Source organism: Hemitrygon akajei, chromosome 7, assembly GCF_048418815.1.
Source record: "Hemitrygon akajei chromosome 7, sHemAka1.3, whole genome shotgun sequence".
Classification (NCBI taxonomy): domain Eukaryota; kingdom Metazoa; phylum Chordata; class Chondrichthyes; order Myliobatiformes; family Dasyatidae; genus Hemitrygon; species Hemitrygon akajei.
The window spans coordinates 121,787,420-121,811,005 of NC_133130.1; the positions used below are offsets into that span (position 1 = coordinate 121,787,420).

The 23,586-nt window shown below is 43.0% G+C and overlaps 1 protein-coding gene across 2 annotated transcripts in view; it reads right to left on the reverse strand.

The window, feature by feature from the left end:
* pi4kab (phosphatidylinositol 4-kinase, catalytic, alpha b) overlaps positions 1–23,586 on the reverse strand; it is a 326,669-nt gene that overhangs the window by 36,465 nt on the left and 266,618 nt on the right. For both annotated transcript variants that reach the window (XM_073051867.1, XM_073051866.1), the window contains 4 exons: positions 20,037–20,204; positions 14,313–14,366; positions 10,589–10,709; positions 6,421–6,550 (listed from right to left, as the gene is read on the reverse strand). In XM_073051867.1, coding sequence (XP_072907968.1) covers positions 6,421–6,550; positions 10,589–10,709; positions 14,313–14,366; positions 20,037–20,204 — 473 coding nt within the window. The remainder of the gene's footprint in view (positions 1–6,420; positions 6,551–10,588; positions 10,710–14,312; positions 14,367–20,036; positions 20,205–23,586) is intronic.

Genomic DNA, 23,586 nt, shown 5'->3' on the forward strand with positions numbered 1-23,586 from the left:
GAGGAACACCTCTAGTCACTGGTAGCCAACCAGAAAAGGCCCCCTTTATTCTCACTCACTGCTGCCTGTCTGACAGCTATTCCTCTATCCATGTCAGTAACTTTTCTGTTATACCTTAGGATTTTATCTTGTTAAGCAGCCTCATGTGTGGCACTTTATTAAAAGCCTTTTGAAAATCCAAGTAATTGACATCTACTGCCTCTGCTTTGTCCACTCTGCTTGTTACTTCCGTGAAGAACTCTAACAGATTTGTCAGGCAAAATTTCCCTTTATAGCAACCTTGCTGACTTTAACTTATTTTATCATTAGTCTCCAAGTACCCGAAACCTCATTTTAATAATAGACTCCAACAGTTTCCCAACCATTGATGTTAGGCTAGCTGGCCTATAATTTCCTTTCTTTTGCCTTCCTCCCCTCTTAAAGAGTGGAGTAACATTTGCAATCTTCCAGTCCTATGAGACCATGCCAGATTCAAGTGATTCTTGAAAAACCACGACCAATGCATCTGTTATCTCCTCAGCAACCTCTCTCAGGACTCTGGGATGTAGTTCATCTGGTCCATGTAGTCTCCAATCTGATGGCATGAACATCGATTTCTCAAACTTCTGGTAACTGCCCCCCCACGAATCTCCTCTCCTACATCATTCCTGTTTCCCTCTCACACCCTCTCTCCTTACCTGCCCATCACTTTGCTCTGGTGCTCCTCCCCCTTCCCTTGCCTTCTGTCCTCTCCCATCTGACTCCCCCTTCACCTCTTTCGCCAATCAACTTTCCAGCTCTTTACCTCACCCCTCCTCCATTCCACCCCCCCCCCCAGTTTCACCTATCATCTGCCACCTTGTACTTCTTCCTCCCTTCCCCCCCCAACTTCATAGTCTGTCTCCTTCCCCCTTCCTTTCCAGTCCTGATGAAGGTTCTTGGCCCAGAACAGTGACTGTTTATCCATTTCCACAGATGTTGCCTGGTCTGCTGAGTTCGCCCAGCATTTTGTGTGTGTTGGTTTGGATTTCCAGCATCCGCAGATTTTCTCATGTTACAGAAGGATATCAGATGGGTATTGACAATAATGTTCCAAAGCTCTTTGAAACGGGGAGGTGGGTTGGTGTCAAAAGACTGAAGAGCAACAAACATTCAAAAGAGGAACCAAGGATAAACTGAGCCTGCACAGGCCAATCAGGTTAACCTCAGTGGGGGAAAACACTGATCCAGGACACGACTAAATCACCTGGATGAAAATGAATTAAGTAATGCGAATCAGCGCAGATTTATAAAAGAAGAAATCCGATGGAAGGACTTGGCCGGATTTGTCAACTGTTTATTTCTTCGCATAGATGCTGCCTGAATTGCTGAGATTCTCCAGCACTTTACGTGAGTTTCTTAAAATATCTGGTATCTTCAGAATCTCTTGTGCTTCAAAGAAAAATAGTCTCCTTTTCCAATTTGGTGGAATTTTATGATGAAATTTAAGTAAGCGAAATGCAATTAAGTTTTGTGTATTTGGATTTCAGAAGGCTTTTGATGAGATGTCAAGTAACAATGTTGAAGCACAGGGAATAAAAGGACAAGAAACAGCAATAGAGGCTCATGTTGAATGGCTGCTTCTCACACTGCGGTAAGGTCTACTCCCAAGGATCACATTACTTATTGAGATAGAGCATAGAAAAGGCCCTTCCAACCCATGCACCCAGCAACCCCCAATACGACCCTAGCCTCATCATGGAACAATTTACAATGACAATTAACCTACCAACCTGTAGGTCTTTGGACTGTGCGAGTAAACCAGAGCACCCAGAAGGAAACCAATGCGGTCACAGGGAAAATGCACACACTCCTTACAGGCAGCATTGGGAATTTAAGCCCATACTGTAAAGAGTTGTGCAAACCACTACACTACAGTGCCACCCCTAGAACCACTGCATTTTGTGATCTTTATTAATGACCCAGACTTGAGGAGTACAAGCCACAATTCCAAAATTTGCAAATAAGGCTAAATTTCTGGTTTAGTGAACTGCAAAGAAGATAGCAATATAATGTAGCAGGCTGTAAATAAGCAGGTGAAATGGGCAGACACGTAGCAGTTGAAGTTTAATGAATTGAAAAGCAAGGTGATCCACTTCAATAGGAAGAATAAGGAGTAACTTTTACAGACTTCTATAGATGCAAATTGGAGAATGTATTGACTGCCTGCATCATGGCCTAGTATAGCAACACCAATGCTTTTAAACAGAAAATCCTACAGCAAATAGTACATATGGCCCAGTTTAAGCCTTCACAGGTTAAGCCTTCCCCACCATTGAGCACATCTACATGAGCACTGTCATAAGAAAGCAGCATCCACCATCAGGGACCCCCACCACCCAGGCTAGATGGGTTAGAGTTTGTAAAATATGTTCAGAAAAGTTTTTTAAATCAATATATGGTTACGTACACGTGAAGCTATACTGGACTTGAGGTAATGGTCTTGTGATGGTGGAGTGACGTCATTTTCCCGCCAGTAGAGATCATGTGACAGGTTTTTTTTTACAGGGTATAAAAGGAGGACCCCTCCCTGTGAGGAGGGGCAGTTCGTGGCTGGATTTGCCATGTTGACTTCATGCCACTGCGTGATTTAATGTTATGACGCAGTTTAGTTGGAAGATGAAGTTTTATTTAATGCCTAAAGTTTAAAAGGTCATTGCCAGCAGTTTCTTTATAATACTGCTAGTTGAGAATCAGTGGAGAGTGGAGATCGGAGTTCGGGAGTTAAAAGATCGAGGAGAATCGATTTTGACGGTGCAACAGGTTCGACCTTGTTTGATCCTTATTCGGAAGGAATTCGTTGACTGTTCTCGTGTTAATCCCTGTGAATAATAGCAGAAAGGATTTGGAACAGTTTTGTAAAGGAAAGGTCAGTGCCTTTAAGCCGTTTCGTTTCCATCTTCGTGGGAAAAGTAGTTCACCTGGGAATTGCAGCAACACGACGTGAAAGAGAATTTAAATCATCTTAAAAAGTCTCTCCCTTAAATGGACTGTAAGCATTTTGAACTTTTGCAATACTACTTTGAAGAACTGTTTTTGCAACATCGCTTTAAGAACTGTTTAAGCTTCATCACTTTAAGAACTGTTTAAGCTGCCGCACAGCAGCTGATTTCCGGTTATGTTAGTGATTTGTTTACTTTTGGGGGGTTTGTTTTCAGTGTTTAATAAACGTGTTATTTGTTATAAAAACCCCTGCCTAACTCATATATTTATTGTTGCTTGAATCCGTAAAAATATTGAGGTACCGACTAGAGAGGATGCAATATTAGATCTCCTACTAGGAAACGAGTTAGGACAGGTGACGGAAGTGTGTGTAGAGGAACACTTTTTGGTTCCAGTGATCATAACGCCATTAGTTTCAACTTGATCATGGATAAAGATAGATCTGGTCCTCGGGTTGAGGCTCTAAACTGGAAAAAGGCCAAATTTGAAGAAATGAGAAAGGGTCTAAAAGGGTGAATTGGGACAGGTTGTTTTCTGGCAAGGATGTCGCTGGTGAGTGGGAGGCCTTCAAAGGAGAAATTTTGAGAGTGCAGAGTTTGTATGTTCCTGTCAGGATTAAACGCAAAGTGAATAAGAATAAGGAACCTTGGTTCTCTAGGGATATTGGAACTCTGATAAAGACATATATAGGAAACAGGGAGCAAATAAGGTACGTGAGGAGTATAAAAAGTGCAAGAAAATACTTAAGAAAGAAATCAGGAGGGCTAAAAGAAGACATGAGGTAGCTTTGGCAATCAAGGTGAGGGATAATCCAAGGAGTTTCTACAGGTATATTAAGAGCAAAAGGATAGTAAGGGATAAAGTTGGTCCTCTTGAAGATCAGAGTGGTCGGCTATGTATAGAACCTAAAGAAATGGGGAGATCTTAATTGGGTTTTTTTGTGTCTGTATTTACTAAGGAAACTGGCATGGAGTCAATGGAAATAAGGCAAACAAGTAGTGAGGTCATGGAACCTATACAGATTGAAGAGGAGGAGGTGCTTGCTATCTTGAGGCAAATCAGAGTAGATAAATCCCCGGGACCTGACAGGGTATTCCCTCGGACCTTGAAGGAGACTAGTGTTGAAATGCAGGGGCCCTGGCGGATATATGTAAAATGTCGGTATCTACGGGTGAGGTGCTGGAGGATTAGAGGATAGCTCATGTTGTTCCATTATTTAAAAAAGGCTCTAAAAGTAATCTGGGAAATTATAGGCCGGTAAGTTTGATGTCGGTAGTAAGTAAATTATTGGAAGGAGTACCAAGAGACAGGATCTACAAGTATTTAGATAGACAGGGACTTATTAGGGAGAGTCAACACGGCTTTGTATGTGGTAGGTCACGTTTAACAAATTTATTAGAGTTTTTCGAGGAGGTTACAAGGAAAGTGGATGAAGGGAAGGCAGTGGATGTTGTCTACATAGACTTCACTAAGGCCTTTGACAAGGTCCCGCATGGGAGGTTAGTTAGGAAGATTCAGTCGCTAGGTATACATGGTGAGGTAGTAAATTGGATTAGACTTTGGCTCAATGGGAGAAGTCAGAGAGTGGTAGTGGAGGATTGCTTCTCTGAGTGGAGGCCTGTGACTAGTGGTGTGCCACAGGGATCAGTGGTGGGTCCATTGTTATTTGTCATCTATATCAATGATCTGGATGATAATGTGGCAAATTGGATCAGCAAATTTGCTGATGATACAAAGATTGGAGGTGTAGTGGACAGTGAGGAAGGTTTTGAAAGCTTGCAGAGGAATCTGGACCAGCTGGAAAAATGAGCTGAAAAATGGCATATGGAGTTTAAAACAGAGAAGTGTGGGGTATTGCACTTTGGAAAGAAAAACCAAGGGAGAACATACAAGGTAAATGGTAGGGCACTGAGGAGTGCAGTAGAACAGAGGGATCTAGGAATATAGATACAAAATTCCCTAAAAGTGGTGTCCCAGGTAGATAGGGTAGTAAAGAGAGCTTTTGGTACATTGGCCTTTATAAATTAAAGTATTGAGTATAAGAGTTGGAATGTTATGGTAAGGTTGTACAAGGCATTGGTGGGGCTGAATTTGGAGTATTGTGTGCAGTTTTGGTCACCGAATTACAGTAAGAATATTAATAAGGTTGAAAGAGTGCAAAGAAGGATGTTGCCGGGACTAGAGAAACTGAGTTACAGAGAAAGGCTGAATAGGTTAGGACTTTATTCCCTGGAGCGTAGAAGAATGAGGGGAGACTTGATAGAGGTATATAAAATTATGATGGGTATAGATAGAGTGAATGCAAGGAGGCTTTTTCCACTGAGGCTAGGGCAGAAAAAAACCAGAGGACATGGGTTAAGGGTGAAGGGGAAAAGTTTAAAGGGAGCATTGGGGGGGGCTTCTTCACACAGAGAGTGGTAGGAGTATGGAATGAGCTGCCAGATGAAGTGCTGAATGCGGGCTCACTTTTGACATTTAAGAAAAACTTGGAAAGGTACATGGATGAGAGGGGTTTGGAGGGATATGGCCCGGGTGCAGGTCAGTGGGACTAGGCAGAAAAATGGTTCCGCACAGCCAAGAAGGGCCAAAAGGCCTGTTTCTGTGCTGTAATGTTCTATGGTTCTATAGCATGCTTTCTTCTCATTGCTGCCATCAGGAAGAAGGTACAGGAGTCTCAGGACTCACATCAACCAGGTTCAGGAACAGTTATTACCCCCAACCATCAGGCTCTTGAACCAAAGGGGATAACTACTCAACTTCTTTTCCCCCATGGCTGAACTGTTCCCACAACAAATGGACTCACTTTCAAGGACTCTTCATCTTATGCTCTCGATATTTATTATTTATTTCTTATTTCTTTCTTCTTGTGTTTATTGTGTTTCGCACTCTGGTTGAACATCCAAATTGGTGCGGTCTTTCATTGATCTTATTATTATTATTATTATTATTATTCTGTAGATTTATTGAGTATACCTACAAGAATACACTTTATGTAGTCCTGGGTAGGTCTGTAGCCCAGTGTAGTTTTTATCTGTGCTGTTTTTTACGTAGTTCAGTCTAGTTTTTGTACTGTGTCATGTAACACCATGGTCCTGAAAAAAACGTTGTCTCATTTTTACCGTGTACTGTACCAGCAGTTATGGTCGAAATGACAATAAAAGTGACTTGAAGAATAGTAAGAATTTCAGGTTGTATACATTTGCTCGGATTAAATTGAACTATTTGAAAATGAATCTCAGGGTCCTATATGGTGACATCTGTATGTATATTGATAATAAATTTACTTTGAACTTTGAGCTTTAACCTCTATCCTCTTTCCTGATTGATTCAAAGTACATGAAAAATCCTTGCACGCAATTTTTGGAATGAAAGCGTTCCTGGTAAACTGGTGTCAGTAACACAACATTCTTTGCACCCATTTCAAACCCTGACTGAGATTTACAGAGGAAACCATCTTACTTAATGATGGCGGAGACATTGGTGATCTTGTTGAAGAAGTCATACTCTCGTTGGTAGAAGTCCTTCGCTGGGCCAGACAGAGACACAGTGATCTCTTCAATCAGTTGTTCTAGTAAGTCACCGATATCAGCTGCCAGCAAAACACATAGAAAACCATGACAGTAAAACTTTGTTAACAGAACCAGCAGGTATTGGATGCTACTGTAATAACACCCAGCACAATTTTATTTCAGTACACACAAAATGTAGAAGGAACTTTGGAGCAAAGGAAGATGAAAAGTGACTTGATAGAGGTGTACAAAATAATCATTATCATTATTATGTGCCGTGTCGATCATGGTCTCCACAGTCTTGACTGTTCATGGCAAATTTTTTTTCTACTTAGGTGGTTTGTCATTGCCTTCTTCTGGACAAGTGACTCCAGCGATTTTCAATACTCTTCAGAGATTGTCTAGCATCAATGGTCACATAACTAGGGCTTGTGACATGAATCAGCTGCCCATACGACCATTCACCACCAGCTCCCACGATTTCATGTGACTCTGATCGGGAGTCTTGCCCAGGGGTGACCTGCACCCTAAACTTCTTTTGGTAGTGATGTATCTCTACCCTGCCACCAAGTACAAGATAATAAGAGGCATTAATTGAGTGGATACCAAAGACCAAAAATTTAAAATGATAGGAGTAAAGTAAAGCGTGGGGGGGGGGGGTTATGTCAGAGGTAAGCTTTTTTCCCCTCAAAGAGAATGACGATAGAGGCATATACATTAGAGCATTTAAGAGACGCTTAGATAGGCACATGGATGATAGAAAAATGATGGGCTATGTAGGAAGGAAAGGTTAGATTGATCTTACGAGTAGGTTAAAAGGTTAACACAACATTGTGGGCTGAACGGCCTGTACTGTTCTACGTCCTATGTTCTATTAATTCAACAGGTCAGGCAGCATCTATGAAGATGAATAAACAATCCGGCTGAGCCACTTCATCAGTAGTCATAAGGGTCTTGGCCCAAAAGGTTAACTGTTTATTCCCCTCCATAGATGCTGCGTGACCTGCTGATTTCCTCCAGCATTTTGTGTTTGTTTCTCTGGATTTCCAGCAACTTGGGAATCTCCAGTGTTTACACTTACATTTCACAAATTTTTACACAATAAAATTATTAATTTTTCACTGAGTGGCTCCAGCCACAAAACTTAATGTCCCTGAGCTTTGTCCGCAGACCCAGCCCCGAGCCCCGATTGCAGGGCCAGCTTTTGCACTCTGAACTGACAAGAAATTCAGTTAACGAACAAAGAACTGGGTATCAGTATTTAATACTAGACATAAGACATAAACACTAGATACTTTGCAGGTGCTGGAATTCCAGAGCAACACACACAAACAGCAAGAGGAACTCGTCAGGTCAGACAGCATCTATGGAAATGAACAAACAGTTGATATTTTGGGCTGAATCTTGATGAAGGGTCTCAACCCAAAACATTGACTCTATGTTTTTCAAAGATATTGCCTGACTGTTGAGTTCCTTCAGCATTTTGTGGTTATGATGACATCTGTCCATCCAGGATTTGAATGCTGCTCATCTCAACGTTTACTTGGAGCAGGATTAGGGCAATTTGCCAACTAGGTGACAAGCAGGTAACTATTTTACCTGATCTTAAGGCACAAACTAACGGAGATGGGAGTAGACTCTCACATGGTGGATTGGATAGTGGACTACTTGACAGATAGACCTCAGTATGTGCGGTTGGGAGACTGTAGGTCTGACACGGTGGTCAGCAGCACAGGGGCGCCGCAGGGAACCGTACTCTCTCCGGTCCTGTTCACCCTGTACACATCAGACTTCCAATATAACTCAGAGTCCTGCCATGTGCAGAAGTTCGCTGATGACACGGCCATAGTGGGGTGTGTCAGGAATGGACAGGAGGAGGAGTATAGGAAACTGATACAGGACTTTGTGATATGGTGCAACTCAAACTACCTGCGTCTCAATATCATCAAGACCAAGGAGATGGTGGTGGACTTTAGGAGATCTAGGCCTCATATGGAGCCAGTGATCATTAATGGAGAATGTGTGGAGCAGGTTAAGACCTACAAGTATCTGGGAGTACAGTTAGACGAGAAGCTAGACTGGACTGCCAACACAGATGCCTTGTGCAGGAAGGCACAGAGTCGACTGTACTTCCTAAGAAGGTTGGTGTCATTCAATGTCTGTAGTGAGATGCTGAAGATGTTCTATAGGTCAGTTGTGGAGAGCGCCCTCTTCTTTGTGGTGGCATGTTGGGGAGGAAGCATTAAGAAGAGGGACGCCTCACGTCTTAATAAGCTGGTAAGGAAGGCGGGCTCTGTCGTGGGCAAAGTACTGGAGAGTTTAACATCGGTAGCTGAGCGAAGGGCGCTGAGTAGGCTACGGTCAATTATGGATAACTCTGAACATCCTCTACATAGCACCATCCAGAGACAGAGAAGCAGTTTCAGCGACAGGTTACTATCGATGCAATGCTCCTCAGACAGGATGAAGAGGTCAATACTCCCCAATGCCATGAGGCTTTACAATTCTACCGCCAGGACTTAAGAACTTTTTAAAAGCTATTATTAATGCTTTTTGAGATAGTGATTTAGATGCATATCATATTTTTTTTACTGAGTTAAGTATTGTATGTAACAGTTTTGCTACAACAAGTATATGGGACATTGGAAAAAAGTTGAATTTCCCCATGGGGATGAATAAAGTATCTATCTATCTATCTATCTATCTATTTCCTCCAGTTCTTAGCCGTCATCATTTGTTTTTGATCTTTCCCTTTAATGTGGATCTGTGGCATTGGAGAGGCAGATTTTCCACAGTTTGATGTCAAACCTAATACTATCAACTTGATTGGGCAGTGACAATAGTTCGTGGGGAAATCCACCCATTAATCCTCACATTCTTTAGAGGCTGGGATTTGGCTCCATTGCTGATGTCCCACCCATCCACACTCTGGAAAGTTGCTGTGCACAGAGTCTTGTTTTGCAAGTCCACCCATGAGATTGTTCCACCAAAATCACAGCCCCACTGAGAGAATCGATCTCTTGAAAATATTAGAGCCATTTTCTGCAGTCTGAAGCATACATTAACTTTCTCTTTTGTGCCAAACTTGGCTGAAATAATTAACTCTTTAGGGTGGCGGTGTGTAGATACATCTCTACCAAAGGAGGTGTAAGGCACTCCTTCCCTCTGCTAGGCTGCAGGTCACCCTTGGGCAAGGTGTAGCACCTGCCTAGCCTCCTTCCCCCACTTGATCAGTGTCATGTGAAGCCATGCGAACAGGTGGTGGATGGTCATATGAGCAGCTGATACATATCACGTCTTGGCTATGCAACCAGAGAAATCTTTGAAGAGTATTGATAATGACTGAGGTCACCCGCCTTGTAAAGACACTGCCCAGAAGAAGGCAATGGAAAAATTTGCCGAGAACAATTGTGGTCATAAGAGTATGATCGTTCACATCATACAACGTGGCACATAATGATGATGATGAATTAACTATTGATATTTAGCATTTAAATCCTAAGAGACTCCATTAATATATATTGAGAGCAAAAAGGTAACCAAGGAAGGAATGCACAAAGTTAGAACTATTCACTGGTGATGGATTTACAAAAGAAATTCGTGTCCACATCATAATCTGCCTCCCAGAGGATCACAACTTTGTTCTGGTTCGGAGGCTTGTGAGCCTCAGTGACCCGGAGAGCCATGTTGCCTGGTGTCAGGGCTTCATGCTTTGGCTCTTGGTAGGGTCACCCATGCCAAACAGGTCAAAAGGTACAGGCAGACTTCAAGTGGTCCACCAGTCCTCCAGGTTCTGGGGGGGGTGGGGGGGGGTAACCGTCACTGGTCAAGCAAAATTGTTAGGGAAACAGCAATGAAAAGTCCTTCTATATCTGAGTGTGACTGTGTTCCTGAGTCTCCACCCAGGACTTGCATGATTGACGGTAGTGAAAACCGAGAGGAAGCTACTGGCACGATGAAGGAAGCCCTGAACACCACCAGAGCAGGGGGAAGCTTCATTGCTGCTCTAAACTCCAGCAACATTACAAACAGTAAGTAAGTAATCACAATTAGGCAAGGAATGTACCAATAGGTACACAACCACAGTTCTTGTGCAGTACCACAGGATAAATACTTACGGTCTTTATGACTGCCTTCTTCATCAGTGAATATGTTGGTTTTCATGTTCCAAATAAATTGATGACCTAAAAGCTGTGACTTGGCAGCTGCACACAAGATGTATTCCCTTACGTAGCCCATCTAGAATAATTTGTAAAGAGCATGAATTAATGGAAATGACAGGTAAAGATGAAGTTCTATTAGAATGCACAGCATTTGTTGTCCTCTGCAGCTGGAGAACTTGCCTTATTTTGTTTAATTCAAAGAAACTGCATAAAGAAGTGCAGTTGACCCAGAGAGCTATGCTGGCTGGAGTCAGAGCTATGCTTTGGCTCTTGGTAGGGTCACCCACGTCAAAGGGTAGGGGTATGGAGGGCTATGGTCCCGGTGCAGGCTGATGGCAACTTAAATGTTTGGCAAATGGGTCGAAGGGTCTTATTCAGTGCTGTACTTTTCTACGACTCCATGACTCTAAAGGGTGTGATGCTATTACAGCTCAGGGCGTTGGAGTTTGGAGTTTACTAGAATTCAGAAGAATGTGGGATGACTTCATTGAAACCTATTGAATATTGAAGGGCCTTGATAGAGTGGATGTGGAGAGGATGTTTCCTTTAGTGGGGGAGTCCAAGACCACAGGACATAGCCTCATAATAGAGGGGTGTCCTTTTAGAACGTAATTTCTTTAGCCAGAGAGTAGTAAATCTGTGGGATCTGTTGCCACAGGCGGCTGTGGTGGCCAAGTCATTGGGTATATTTAAGGCAAAAGTTGATAGATTCTTGGTTAGTTAGGGCATGAAGGGATACAAGGAGAAGGCCAGAGATTGGGGCTGAGAGGGAAATGGATCTGCTATGATGAAATTACAGAGCAGACTTAATGGGCCAAATGGCCTAATTCTGCTCCTGTATTTATAAAGAAAGCGCATCACAGTAGCACAGTAGCACTATTATTGCTCAGGGCAATGGCGTTTGAAGTTCAGTCCAGCGTCCTCGGTAAGGAGTCTCTACATGTTCTCCCCCATGGAATGGGTGGGATTTTCCCCAGATGCTTCAGTTTCCTCCCATACTCCAAATATGAACCAGATAGGTTAATTGGTCATTGTAAATTGCCCCTTGATTGGGTTAGGATTAAGTCGGGGTTGTTGGGGTTGCTGGGTGGTGCAGCACAAAGGGTCGGAAGGGCCTACTTGGCACTGTATCTCTAAATAAATAAAATAGAATGGCTAATATGGGGGCATAATTGTAAGGTGATTGGAGGATGTACAGGGACTCCTTACAGAATGGCGCTGGAATTGGATTCCGGAATCTGGAAGGTCCCGAGCTGTGATGGTGTCATGGATCCCGAAGATGTGTAATCTATCCCAGTAATTTGCCTTGCAAAAGGGAAGTTGAAATCTACAGATCAGGAACATGACCAGCAAAACCCAGAGACGCTATGGGATCAATAAAGACACAGGAGTCAGATCACTGTGACTGTGGAGTCAATTGTTCTGGACATTTTCTAAGCTAGGAAGCAGTCACAGTGAAACTACTGTGAAACGTAGAAGCAAATTAAGGCCATTTGGTCCATCAAGTTTTCTCTGTCATTCAATCATGGCTTTTTTCCCCCAACCTCCATTCTCTCACCTTCTCTCCAATAACGTTTCACCACTCGCCTTACCAATGAAGCACCTATCAACCCCTGCCTTAAATACACCCAATGACGTGGCCTCCACCTTCCTCTGTGGCAATGAGTTCCACAGATTCACCACACTCCAGCTGAATAAATTCCTCCTCACCTCAGTGTTAGAGGGATGTCTCTTTATCCCTTTGATCCAAATCTCAAGCGTGAACAAAGCAAACTAGAGCTAAAGATGGTATCAGAGGTTTTTGTGAACCAGAACAACTTCTTCCAGTTTATCTGTGAAACAGTTTAAATCTCCTGTTTTTGTATCTTTTTTTTTCCTTTTAGACCATAACATATAGGAGCATAATTAGGCCATATGGCCCATCGAATCTGTTCTACCATTTCATCATGGCTGATCCATTTTCCCTCAATTTCCTGCCTTCTCCCCATATCCTTTCGTGCCCTGACCAATCAAGAATCTAAAAAACCTCTGCCTTAAATATACATAAAGACAACCTCCATAGCTGCAGGCTAAAGAAATTCCTCCTCCTCCTCTCCGTTCTAAAAGAACACCCCTTTATTCTGAGGCTGTGTCCTCTAATCTTAGACTCTCCCATCCCTGAACATCCTCTACATAGCACCATCCAGAGACAGAGAAGCAGTTTCAGCGACAGGTTACTGTCGATGCAATGCTCCTCAGACAGGATGAAGAGGTCAATACTCCCCAATGCCATTAGGCTTTACAATTCAACTGCCAGGACTTAAGAACTTTTTAAAGCTATTATTAATGCTTTTTGAGCTAGTGATTTAGATGCATATCATATTATTACTGAGTTAAGTATTGTATTGTATGTAATGAGTTTTTGCTACAACAAGTGTATGGGACATTGGAAAAAAATGCTGAATTTCCCCATGGGGATGAATAAAGTATCTATCTATCTATCTATCTATAGGAAACATCCTCTCCACATCCATTCTATCAAGGACTTTCACCACTCGATAGGTTTCAATTAGGTCACCCCTCATTCGTCTGAATTCTAGTGAATACTGGCCCAGAACCATCAAGTCACTCTTCATATGACAAGCTGTTCAATCGTAGAATCATTTTTGTGAACCTCCTTGGAACCCTCTCCAGTTTCAGCAAGTGCTTTCTAAGATGAGGGGCGCAAAGCCGCTCACAATACGCTAACGAGGCCTCACCAGGGCCTCAAAGTCTCAACATTACACCATTGCTTTTATACTCTCATTTTTTTTCAAGGTGGCTGGGGTCCTGCTGGGGTCCGTGATTGACAGCTGCCCTCAAACTACGTTCTTCACGAGGGGTGGGCCTCGCTTTCGGAAATCGCATTTCGGTATCTCCAGGAGTGGCTTGGAAAATGGGTGCCTTCGGGGTGCAGCCCTGAGGATGACCCAATTCCTCACCCATGTCTCCAACTGAAGTGCCGTGTAGACTGAAATATCGAGACAGCGGGCACAGCTGTTGGAGGCCTCTGTATTCGAGTGATCTCACTCTTTTGCTGGTGAGAGAGAGTCTGCTAGGAACTCGAATAAGCAACGCTGCAGATTGTAACAGCAAGCTGTTGGAATCCCCTCTCGCTGTGGCAGGAGCGATATCTCTCTCTCCTTCATTAGTGAGAGAGAGAACCTGCTGGGATGTCAAAGTTTTGGGATGGACAGTTGTTTTTGATGGACTCTAGATCATGGTCTGTGGGGGCTTTGCTACGGCTTGCATGGTGGGTGATGGGGGGGGCGGGTTGATACTTCAGTTGCTGTTTTTGTGTGGGGGGGTTAGGAGGCTTTGGAGTTCTAACGTTTTCTTTCATTCATTCTTTGGGTTTTTCTCCTCTCTGTTTCATAGATGTCTGCAAGAGTAAGAATTTCAGGTTGTATAGTATAGATTCTCTGATATTAAATTGAACCACTGAACCAGTGTTAGGATAAAAACTGGCCATCAAGTTATCTACAAGTAACCTCATTCTTAAATCCTACAACATATTACCAACAGTGAGGGACAAAAATAAACTTATTTTGATGAGTTTCTCAACTTTTTAGTTCAATGTTGCAAACAAAATAACCAGGTGTGAACTGTTCAAACACAATACTACTTACCTTTCATCAAACTAATTCAATGCATTCCTTACCTTGTCATATCGAAGAGCTTGGACAATCTGAGGGATGTAGAAGAGAATAGCATCCTGTTGGAAGACGATTAGTTAGCAAGTCTGTTGAAATGCACAGCTGCCAGAGAGATGCACCTTTATTTCTTCTCTTTTAAACAGAAGTCTGATAACTTGTTAAAAAAAATCCCTTACTTGTGTGTCACAATTTATCATAGCACAGCAGAAGTTAGAAATACACAAGAGTATTGTGGAAGGTACCTTTCCCATTCTGACATGTCGGTCTATGGCCTCCTCCACTGTCATGATGAGGTCACTCTTAAGTTGGAGGAGAAGCACCCCATATTCCGTCCAGGTAGCCTCCATCCTGATGGCATGATATTGATTTCTCGACCACCTGGTAATTTCTCCTGCCTCACTCTTCTCTCTTTTTCCATTCTCCATTCTGGTTGCCCTCTCATCCCCTCTCTTCTCACCACCAGCCTATCATCTCCATTTGGTTCCCCTCCCCCTTTCTCTTTCTTCCATGGTCTACGCTCCTCTTCTTTCTGACCCCTTCTCTTTTCATCACCTCCCTCTGGTTCCACGGCCCTTTCTTCTCTCCTATCTGGCAACCCTCTGACCTCTTCTCTTCTCCTCACCTGCCCATGACCCCCTCCTTCCCTTTCTTCCGTGCTCTACTGTCCTCTCCTATCAGATTCCTCCTTCTTCAGCCCTTTATTTCTTCCACCTATTACCTCTCAGCTTCTTATTACATCGCCCCACCCCAACCCACACGTCCTCCTTTAAGCTCACCTGGTCTCACCTATCAACTGCCAATTTGTACTTCTTTCCCTCTGCCCACATTGTTATTCTGGCTTCTGCCCCTTTCCATTCCAGTTCTGGTGTAGAGTGTTGGCCTGAAATGTCAACTGTTAATTCCTCTCCACAGACACTGCCTGACCTGCTGAGTTCCTTCAGCATTTTGTGTGTGTTGCTCCAGATTTCCAACATCTGCGTTTTCCCTTGCGTCTATGATTTGTAATATTTTGGGAGGAAACCCCTCAGAATGGTGTGGGACATAAGCTGTTGCTGAATCATGATAGTCAATTAGAGAAGGGAAGACCAGAAACAGGCAAAAGTGTTTAGATGGTTTTAATCCTTTGTCTCAAAGATTTTTTTAAATCATCATATGCAAATATCATTTCAGCATTGCAAGTGAAGTTAAAAAACTAATTGAGAAAATATATGTAAGTTGAGGGACCACACACCAGTCTTCATAGAGGGATCAGAAGTGAAGAGAGTAAACAATTTCAAATTCCAGGAGGTTAATAGCTCTGGGGACGTAACCTAATCCCAACGTATCATAAAGGCGGCAAGACAACTGCTATATTTCATTAGGAGTTTGAGAAGATTTGGTATGTCACCTAAAACACTCGAAAATTTTTACAGTTGTACTGTGTAGAGTTTTCTAACTGGCTGCATCACCATCTGGTTTGGGGAAGGGGTGCTACTGCACAGGATCAAAATAAGCTGCAGAGAGTTGTAAACTTAGCTCCATCTTGAGCTCTAGCCTCTGTAGTATCCAAGACATCTCCAAGGAGCGATGCCTCAGAAAGGCAGCATCCATCATTAAGGACCCCCATCACCCATGTTATGCTCTCTTCTCATTACTACCATCAGGAAGGAAGTACAAAAGCCTGTAGGCATACACTCAATGATTCAGGAAAAGCTTCTTCCCCTCTCCCACGCAATTTCTGAATGGACATTGAATCCATGAACAGCAACGCACTACTTGCTTAACTATATCTCACACACACACACACACACACACACACACACACACACACACACACACACACACACACACACACACACACACACACACACACACACACACACACACACACACACACACACACACACACACACACACACACACACACACACACACACACACACACACACACACACACACACACACACACACACACACACACACCCTATCCTCGTTATATGCATCTTCAGACTATGAGGATTCACAGTTATGCGAGGAGCACCACTTTCCCACCAAGTCACGTGCGCACGCCTTACAGTCTCACTCGCGCCAGTCTCGCATTGGTTTTGGTAACGTATGGATGTGCAATCTTGCACTCTTAAACTTCTGCTGGTTTTACCTATGGTACAGTGATCTTGTGCTTGAAATATTTAACTATGCCTCCTAATCGTCCGATGTCACATCCTGGGTGATCAGCTGAGCGGCAGAGAACCGCTTTAACACTTGAAAAAAAGTTGGAAATTATAAACAGCATGGCATCAGCTGAAGGTAACACAGCTCTGGGATGCTACTGCCGGGAACAGAATCTTGCCTTTAAAGTTCTTTTGTTGCTTGGCAATGCGCCAGCCCATCCTAAACATTTGGACAGCATTCATCCTAACACAACAGTGCGTTTCCTGCCGCCTAACACAACATCGCTGATTCGACCATCAAGGTGTGATCCATATTCAAGGCATATTTTTTTTATGGTGAAGTATCAGATGCTGCAAGCAACAGACGATTTTGAAAACCCCGGGAGTTTACCAACGGTGAGGGAACGGTGGAAATCGGAACATGTGGCACAAACGACGATGGACATGGACCCTACTTTAGAATGGAGTCAGCATTTCAGTCATTCCCTGCCGTCAACCCTTCTTCCCTGCAAGCAAATTTATGCTGAAAAACAAAATGTTGCCAAGCAAACAACCCTCACCACTTTCTTCAAACTGTTGTCATTTCCTGCTGCCGGCAGTTCTAAGAGTTCTGTGAGTCTTCCTTCACCCCTTGCTGTGCTTGATATGATCCCAACACCACAACAACCACTCATCTCCTGGAGCAAACACACCTGCCACTGTTGGTGAGTACTGTACACCCTAGTATATTAACTTTTTATGATTTATCACATTGAATATTACCTTAAATTGATGAAATATAATATGAATGTGCCTTGTGGTACTGCTTTTGTGTCGTATTGGTATGAAAATGTGAATAAATTACAGATAAAACATACTTAGGAAGCCCTCTGGAACACATCCCTATTTTCTCCATTTAAATTATTATTTACATTATGAGTTTTCACATTATACGTCAACTGCAAGGAATGACCCCACGCATATAACATGGATGGGGTGTATATATAAAATCGTTACATATAATATTTAACTGAATTACAGTAAATATATATTTACTGCAATTCATTTTTCTCTATTATTATGTACTGCATTGTACAGCTGCTGCAAATGTAACAAATTTCACGACCACACGAGGAAATTTGCAGATGCTGGAAATTCAAGCAACGCACACAAAATGCTGGCGGAATGCAGCAGGCCAGGCAGCATCTATAGGAAGAAGTACAGTCGATGTTTCAGGCCAAGACCCTTCATCAGGACTAACTGAAAGAAGAGATAGTAAGAGATTTGAAAGTGGGAGAGGGAGGGGGAGATCCAAAATGATAGAAGACAGGAGGGGAAGGGATGAAGCTAAGAGCTGGAAAGGTGATTGGCAAAAGGGATACAGAGCTGGAGAAGGGAAAGGATCATGGGACGGGAGGCCTAGGGAGAAAGGGGGAGGGGAGCACCAGAGGGAAATGGAGAGCAGGCAAGGAGTGATTGTGAGAGAGAAAAGAAAAAAAGGGAAATAATAAATAAATAAAGGATGGGGTAAGAAGGGGAGGGGGCATTAACTGAAGTTAGAGAAATCAATGTTCATGCCATCAGGTTGGAGGCTACCCAGACGGAATATAAGGTGTTGTTCTTCCAACCTGAGTGTGGCTTCATCTTGACAGTAGAGGAGGCCATGGATAGACATATCAGAATGGGAATGGGATGTGGAATTAAAATGTGTGGCCACTGAGAGATCCTGCTTTCTCTGGTGGACAGAGCGTAGGTGTTCAGCGAAACGGTCTCCCAGTCTGCGTTAGATCTCACCAATATATAGAAGGCCGCACCGGAAGCACTGGATGCCGTATACCACACCAGCCGACTCACAAGTGAAGTGTCGCCTCACCTGGAAGGACTGTCTGGGGCCCTGAATGGTGGTGAGGGGGGAAGTGTAAGGGCAGGTGTAGCACTTGTTCCACTTACAAGGATAAGTACCGGGAGGGAGATCGGTGGGAAGGGATGGGGGGGGGTACGGATGGACAAGGGAGTCACGTAGGGAGCGATCTCTGCGGAAAACATAAAGAGGACGAGAGGAAAAGATGTGCTTGGTGGTGGGATCCCGTGGGAAATGGTGGAAGTTACAGAGAATTATATGTTGGACCCAGAGGCTGGTGGAGTGGTAGGTGAGGACAAGGGGAACCCTATCCCTAGTGGGGTGGCAGGAGGATGGGGTGAGAGCAGATGTGCGTGAAATGGGAGAGATGCGTATGAGGGCAGAGTTGATGGTGGAGGAAGGGAAGCCCCTTACTTTAAAAAAGGAAGACATCTTCTTCGTCCTGGAATGAAAAGCCTCACCTTGAGAGCAGATGCTGTGGAGACGGAGGAATTGCGAGAAGGGGATAGCATTTTTGCAAGAGACAGGAGAAGGGAAAAGGGGTCATTTGCCGAAGAAGTAGGCTCGATGATGGAGCGACATGGCGCATGCGGAACTTACTGAGGTGTGGGCGAAGGGGAACAAAGGTAAGGCTCATACTGGGGACAGAGCGCTCTGCCTCAGAGTTGAAGGTTGGGGGGGATGGTAAAGACCTGGCACGGATGAGAACTGGGATCACGGGGGAGGGGAGGAAGGCTGGTAGCATCAGTGGAGAGGGGAGGGCTGAGGTGAGAGGAAGGTGGAGCCTCTGAGGGTCCAGGAGCTGACGATGGGATCTGAGGGAGACGGGGTAGCAGAGTGGTGGTGGGGGAAGGGGAGGCGGGAGTCACAATAGCAGCACGTGAAGACCTGGCCTGGAGTTCAAGGCTGGAGTCGCAGTTGGAGGCTGCGCAATCGCTTTGGGATGGACCCACTCTGTAGACTTCAGTTCAAATTGCCATTTGTTTGCATTAAATTTTTGAACATAAAACAAAGAACGGTACAGCACAGGAATCTGCTATAATGCAAATCAAAAATCACCCAGTCACTAATCCATCCTTTGTCCATGTCCCTCCATCTTTCTTAGATTTATGTGCCTGTCTAAACATCTCTTAAAAGTCTCTAATTTATTTGCCTGTACCAGTTTGCATGATTTGTTTTTTTCTGCATATCGGGTACTTGATGCTTTTTTTTTGGGGTTCTATTGGTTTTCTTTGTTTTGTGGCTGCCTGTTAAGAAATGAATCTCAAGGTTATAAATGCATACAATATCCTGAGAAGTATACAGTAGATAGGGTAAATGCAAGCTGGTTTGCATTGGTTCGGTGAGACTACAACTAAAGGTCATTGGTTAAGGGTGAAAGGTGAAATGTCTAAGGGGAACATGAGGGGAAACTTCTTCTCTCAGAGAGTGGTGGTGAGAGCGTGGAAGGAGCTGCCAGTGCATGTGGTGCATACAAGCTCGATTTCAATGCTTAAGGGAAGTTTGGTTGGGTACATGGTTGGTAGGGTATTTTAAATTTAAGTATCTGTAATCTCATGCATGGCATACTTAAGAACATGTGGTTTCGTAACCAGAGGAATGATACTAGTTATGTGTGACAGAAGAACTATAGCATATACACAGGCCTTTCTGCAAGTATGGTCAGCACATTCATCTTTATCTAAAACGCTCAAGCCATTAGTTTGTTTGATATTGCATCACATGCCGCTGCTCCTTACCGGAGGGAATGACCGTAGTACTTTCACGGCATACTGTGCAGTCAGAGGATGTGGTGGATACAAGCTTGAAAAGTAGGAGAGAGCTGTTGGTGGATCGGTGGGTGCCCAACACAAGATGTGGCTCAGCTCTGGGGCGTCAGCGTCGATCGTGTGCCAAGTGACCAGATGCTTAAAAACAAACACCAAAGGGAGAAAACATTAAGCCACAATCAGAAAACTCCGTTCATATACAAATAACTTTACGAGACGTTGACCTTTTGATCAGTTAACCTTTTTGATAGGTTACAGTTTGAGCAGTTTACTGTGTAGAATCCAGGACTTCTTCAAGGAGAGATGCTTCAAAAAAAAGGGGCATCCATTATTAAGGACCCCCAACACCAAGGGCATGCTTTGTTCTCATTGCTACTATAAGGAAGGAGGTACACACTCAACAATTTAGAAACAGTTTCTTTTCCTCTGTCATCCAATTTCTGAATAGATATTGAACCCATGAACACTACCTCACTACTTTTTGTTCTATTTTTGCACTACTTATTTAACTACTTTTTATATATATATATTTTTTAAACAGTTAAATTGACTAACTGTTTACAACTATTTACCTCTAAAACTAGCGGTCATGGGTTAAGTGTGAAAAGAGAAATGTTTAATGGGAACATGAGGGAAAGTTCTTCACTCAGAAGGTTGTGAGAGTGTGGAACGAGCTGCCAGCGCAAGTAGTGAATGTGAGCTCAGTTTCAACGTTTAAGAGAAGTTTCAATAGGTACATGGATAGAGGGGGTATGGAGGCTATAATCCTCATACAGGTCAATGGGACTAGGCAGTTTAAATGGACTGGATGGGTTGAAGGGCCTGTTTTTGTGCCGCACTTTTCTATGACTCTGCGATTAACACATGCCTAACTGGTGTTGTTCACACAACAATGCATTTTACTGTCTGTAATGAATAAAACTAATTCTGAATCTGGATCTAAATTAAAACATGCATTAAAGTTCTGACATCTCAAAGTACAGAAAATGTTGTTTAAAAAAAAGCACAGAACACAGTTAAATTCTTATTTACCTCACTCTGTTGATGTGCAAACAGATTTATGTGGTCCTAATGGAAGAGAAGATTGGCGAGAGCACCACAGGGATCCTTGCATCCCAGGAGCTAAATAAACCTGCAGGAGCATCTGCAAACTAACTGCCCCATTAGCACAAGAAAACAGTGGTAAATGAATTGGAAAATTCTCATGATGATGCTCAATGATCTGGCATAATTGTGAACAACAAGTCGGTGGTAATAAACAACCCACATTATCATTTATATTTTCTTTCCCTTACCTCGAATCGTATTGTTGTGGAACGATGCACATTTGCAACCTGTTCCCTCTATTCTTTCCTCTTGGCCTCTTTTTCAGAATTTGCTTTTTCCTCCACTTCAACCACTGTATTCCAGATCACAACCTAGTACAAAATGCTTGCTTGGACTAGCTTCTGTTTTTTTTTTCCCATCACCTTAACTTTGTGTTCTCTAGTTGCCATTAGAAACTATCGCACTGTGAGACATAGGAACAGAATTAGGCCATTCAGCTTGCCATTCCATCACGGCCCTCTCAGCCTCATTGTCCTGCCTTCTCATAACCTTTGGCATCCTTACTAATCAAGAACCTAGGAACCTTGACTTTAAATATACTGGGTCCTTAATGATGGGCTAGTGATGAACTTTTAAAGCAGTGCTAAATTCTGTCTGGTTATGTGAAGCTTAAAAACAAATTAGTCCACCCTTTCCAAAAACAGATACAATCAGGAAGGAGGTACAGAATTCTGAAGGAGGTACAGAATCCTGAAGGTACACATTCAGTGATTCAGGAACAGTTTCTTCCCCTCTGCCATCTGATTTCTAAATGGACATTGGACCCATGAACACTACCTCACCACTTTTTGCACTACTTATTTAACTATATACTTATTGTAATTTACATTTTTATTATTAAGTATTGCAATGTATAACATAACTGCTGCATAACAACAAATTTGATGACATACGCTGGTGATATTAAACCTGATCCTAATTTGCTTAATCCAGTTGAAAGATTTAGTTGTGAATGACGCATACAGGAAAAACCATGTTCATGTATGTTTTCTTCATATCATTAGTCTCCAAGTTCCCTGAAACTTCATCCTTAATAATAGTCTCCAACACTTTCCCAACCACTGAGGTTATGCTAACAGGCCTATAATTTCCTTTCTTTTGCCTTCCTTCTTTGCAATCTTACAGTCTTCTAGGACTATGCCAGAATCAAGTGATTCTTGAAAGCTCATGACCAATACATCCATTATCTCTTCAGCAGCCTCTCTCAGGACTCTGGTCCAGGTGACCTATCCACCTAAGGTCCTTTGGGTTTGCCGAGCACTTTTTCCTTTGTAATAGCAATGGCGCTCACTCCTGCTCCCTGACACTCATGAACTCTGGCACACTGCTCGTGTCTTCCACCATGAAGACAGATGCAAAGCACCCATTAAGTTCATTTACCATTTCTTTGTCCCCCATTACTACCTCACCAGCATAATTTTCCGGTGGCCCAACAATATCAACTCTCACCTCCCTTTTACTCATTATATAACTGCAAAAACTTTTGGTATCCTGCTTTATATTACTGGTTAGTTTGCCCTCATATTTCATCTTTTCCCTTCTTGTAGCTTTTTAGATGCCTTTTGTTGGATTTAAAAAACTTCCCAATCATCCAACTTCCCACTCACTTTTGCTACCTTATATGCACTTCCTTGGCTTTTATGCAGTCCTTAACTTTCTTATCAGCCATGGTTGCCTACATTTGAAAACAACTTGTACTATGGGACATATCTGTCCTCCACCTTGTGAACTACTCCTAGAAACTTCTGCCATCTCTGCTCTACTGTCATCCCCACCAGTATTAACCTCCAATCCACCTGGGCAAGCTCCCCTCTCATGCCTCTGTAATTCCCTTTATTCTATTGCGATACTGATATGTGTGACTTATGCTTCTCCCTCTTGAATTGCAGTATGAATTCAATCATATTATAATCACTGCTTCCTAAGGGTTCCTTTACATTAAGCTCCCTAATAAGGTCTGAATTATTACACAACACCCAATCTAAGACAGCCTGTCCCCGACTAGGCTCAAGCACAAGCTGCTTTAAAAAGCCATCTCGTAGGCATTCAACAAATTCCCTCTCTTGCAATTCCAACACCAACCTGATTTTCCCAATCCTCTTGCATATTGAAGTCCCCCATTACAATTGTGACATTACTCTTATTTCATGCCTTTTCCATCTTCATTTGCAATCTCAATTCCACAACTTGGCTACTATTTGGAAGCCTATACATGATTCCCATAATGGTTTCTTAACTCCACCCAAAGATTCAACAATCTCTGACCCTATGTTACCACTTTCTAAAGATGTAATTCCATCTCTTACCAACAGAGCCACACCACCTCCTATGCCTTCCTGCCTATTCTTTCTATACAAAATAAATTTCCAACTATGGCCTTCTTTCAGCCACAACGTCATACTGACTAGTCTCT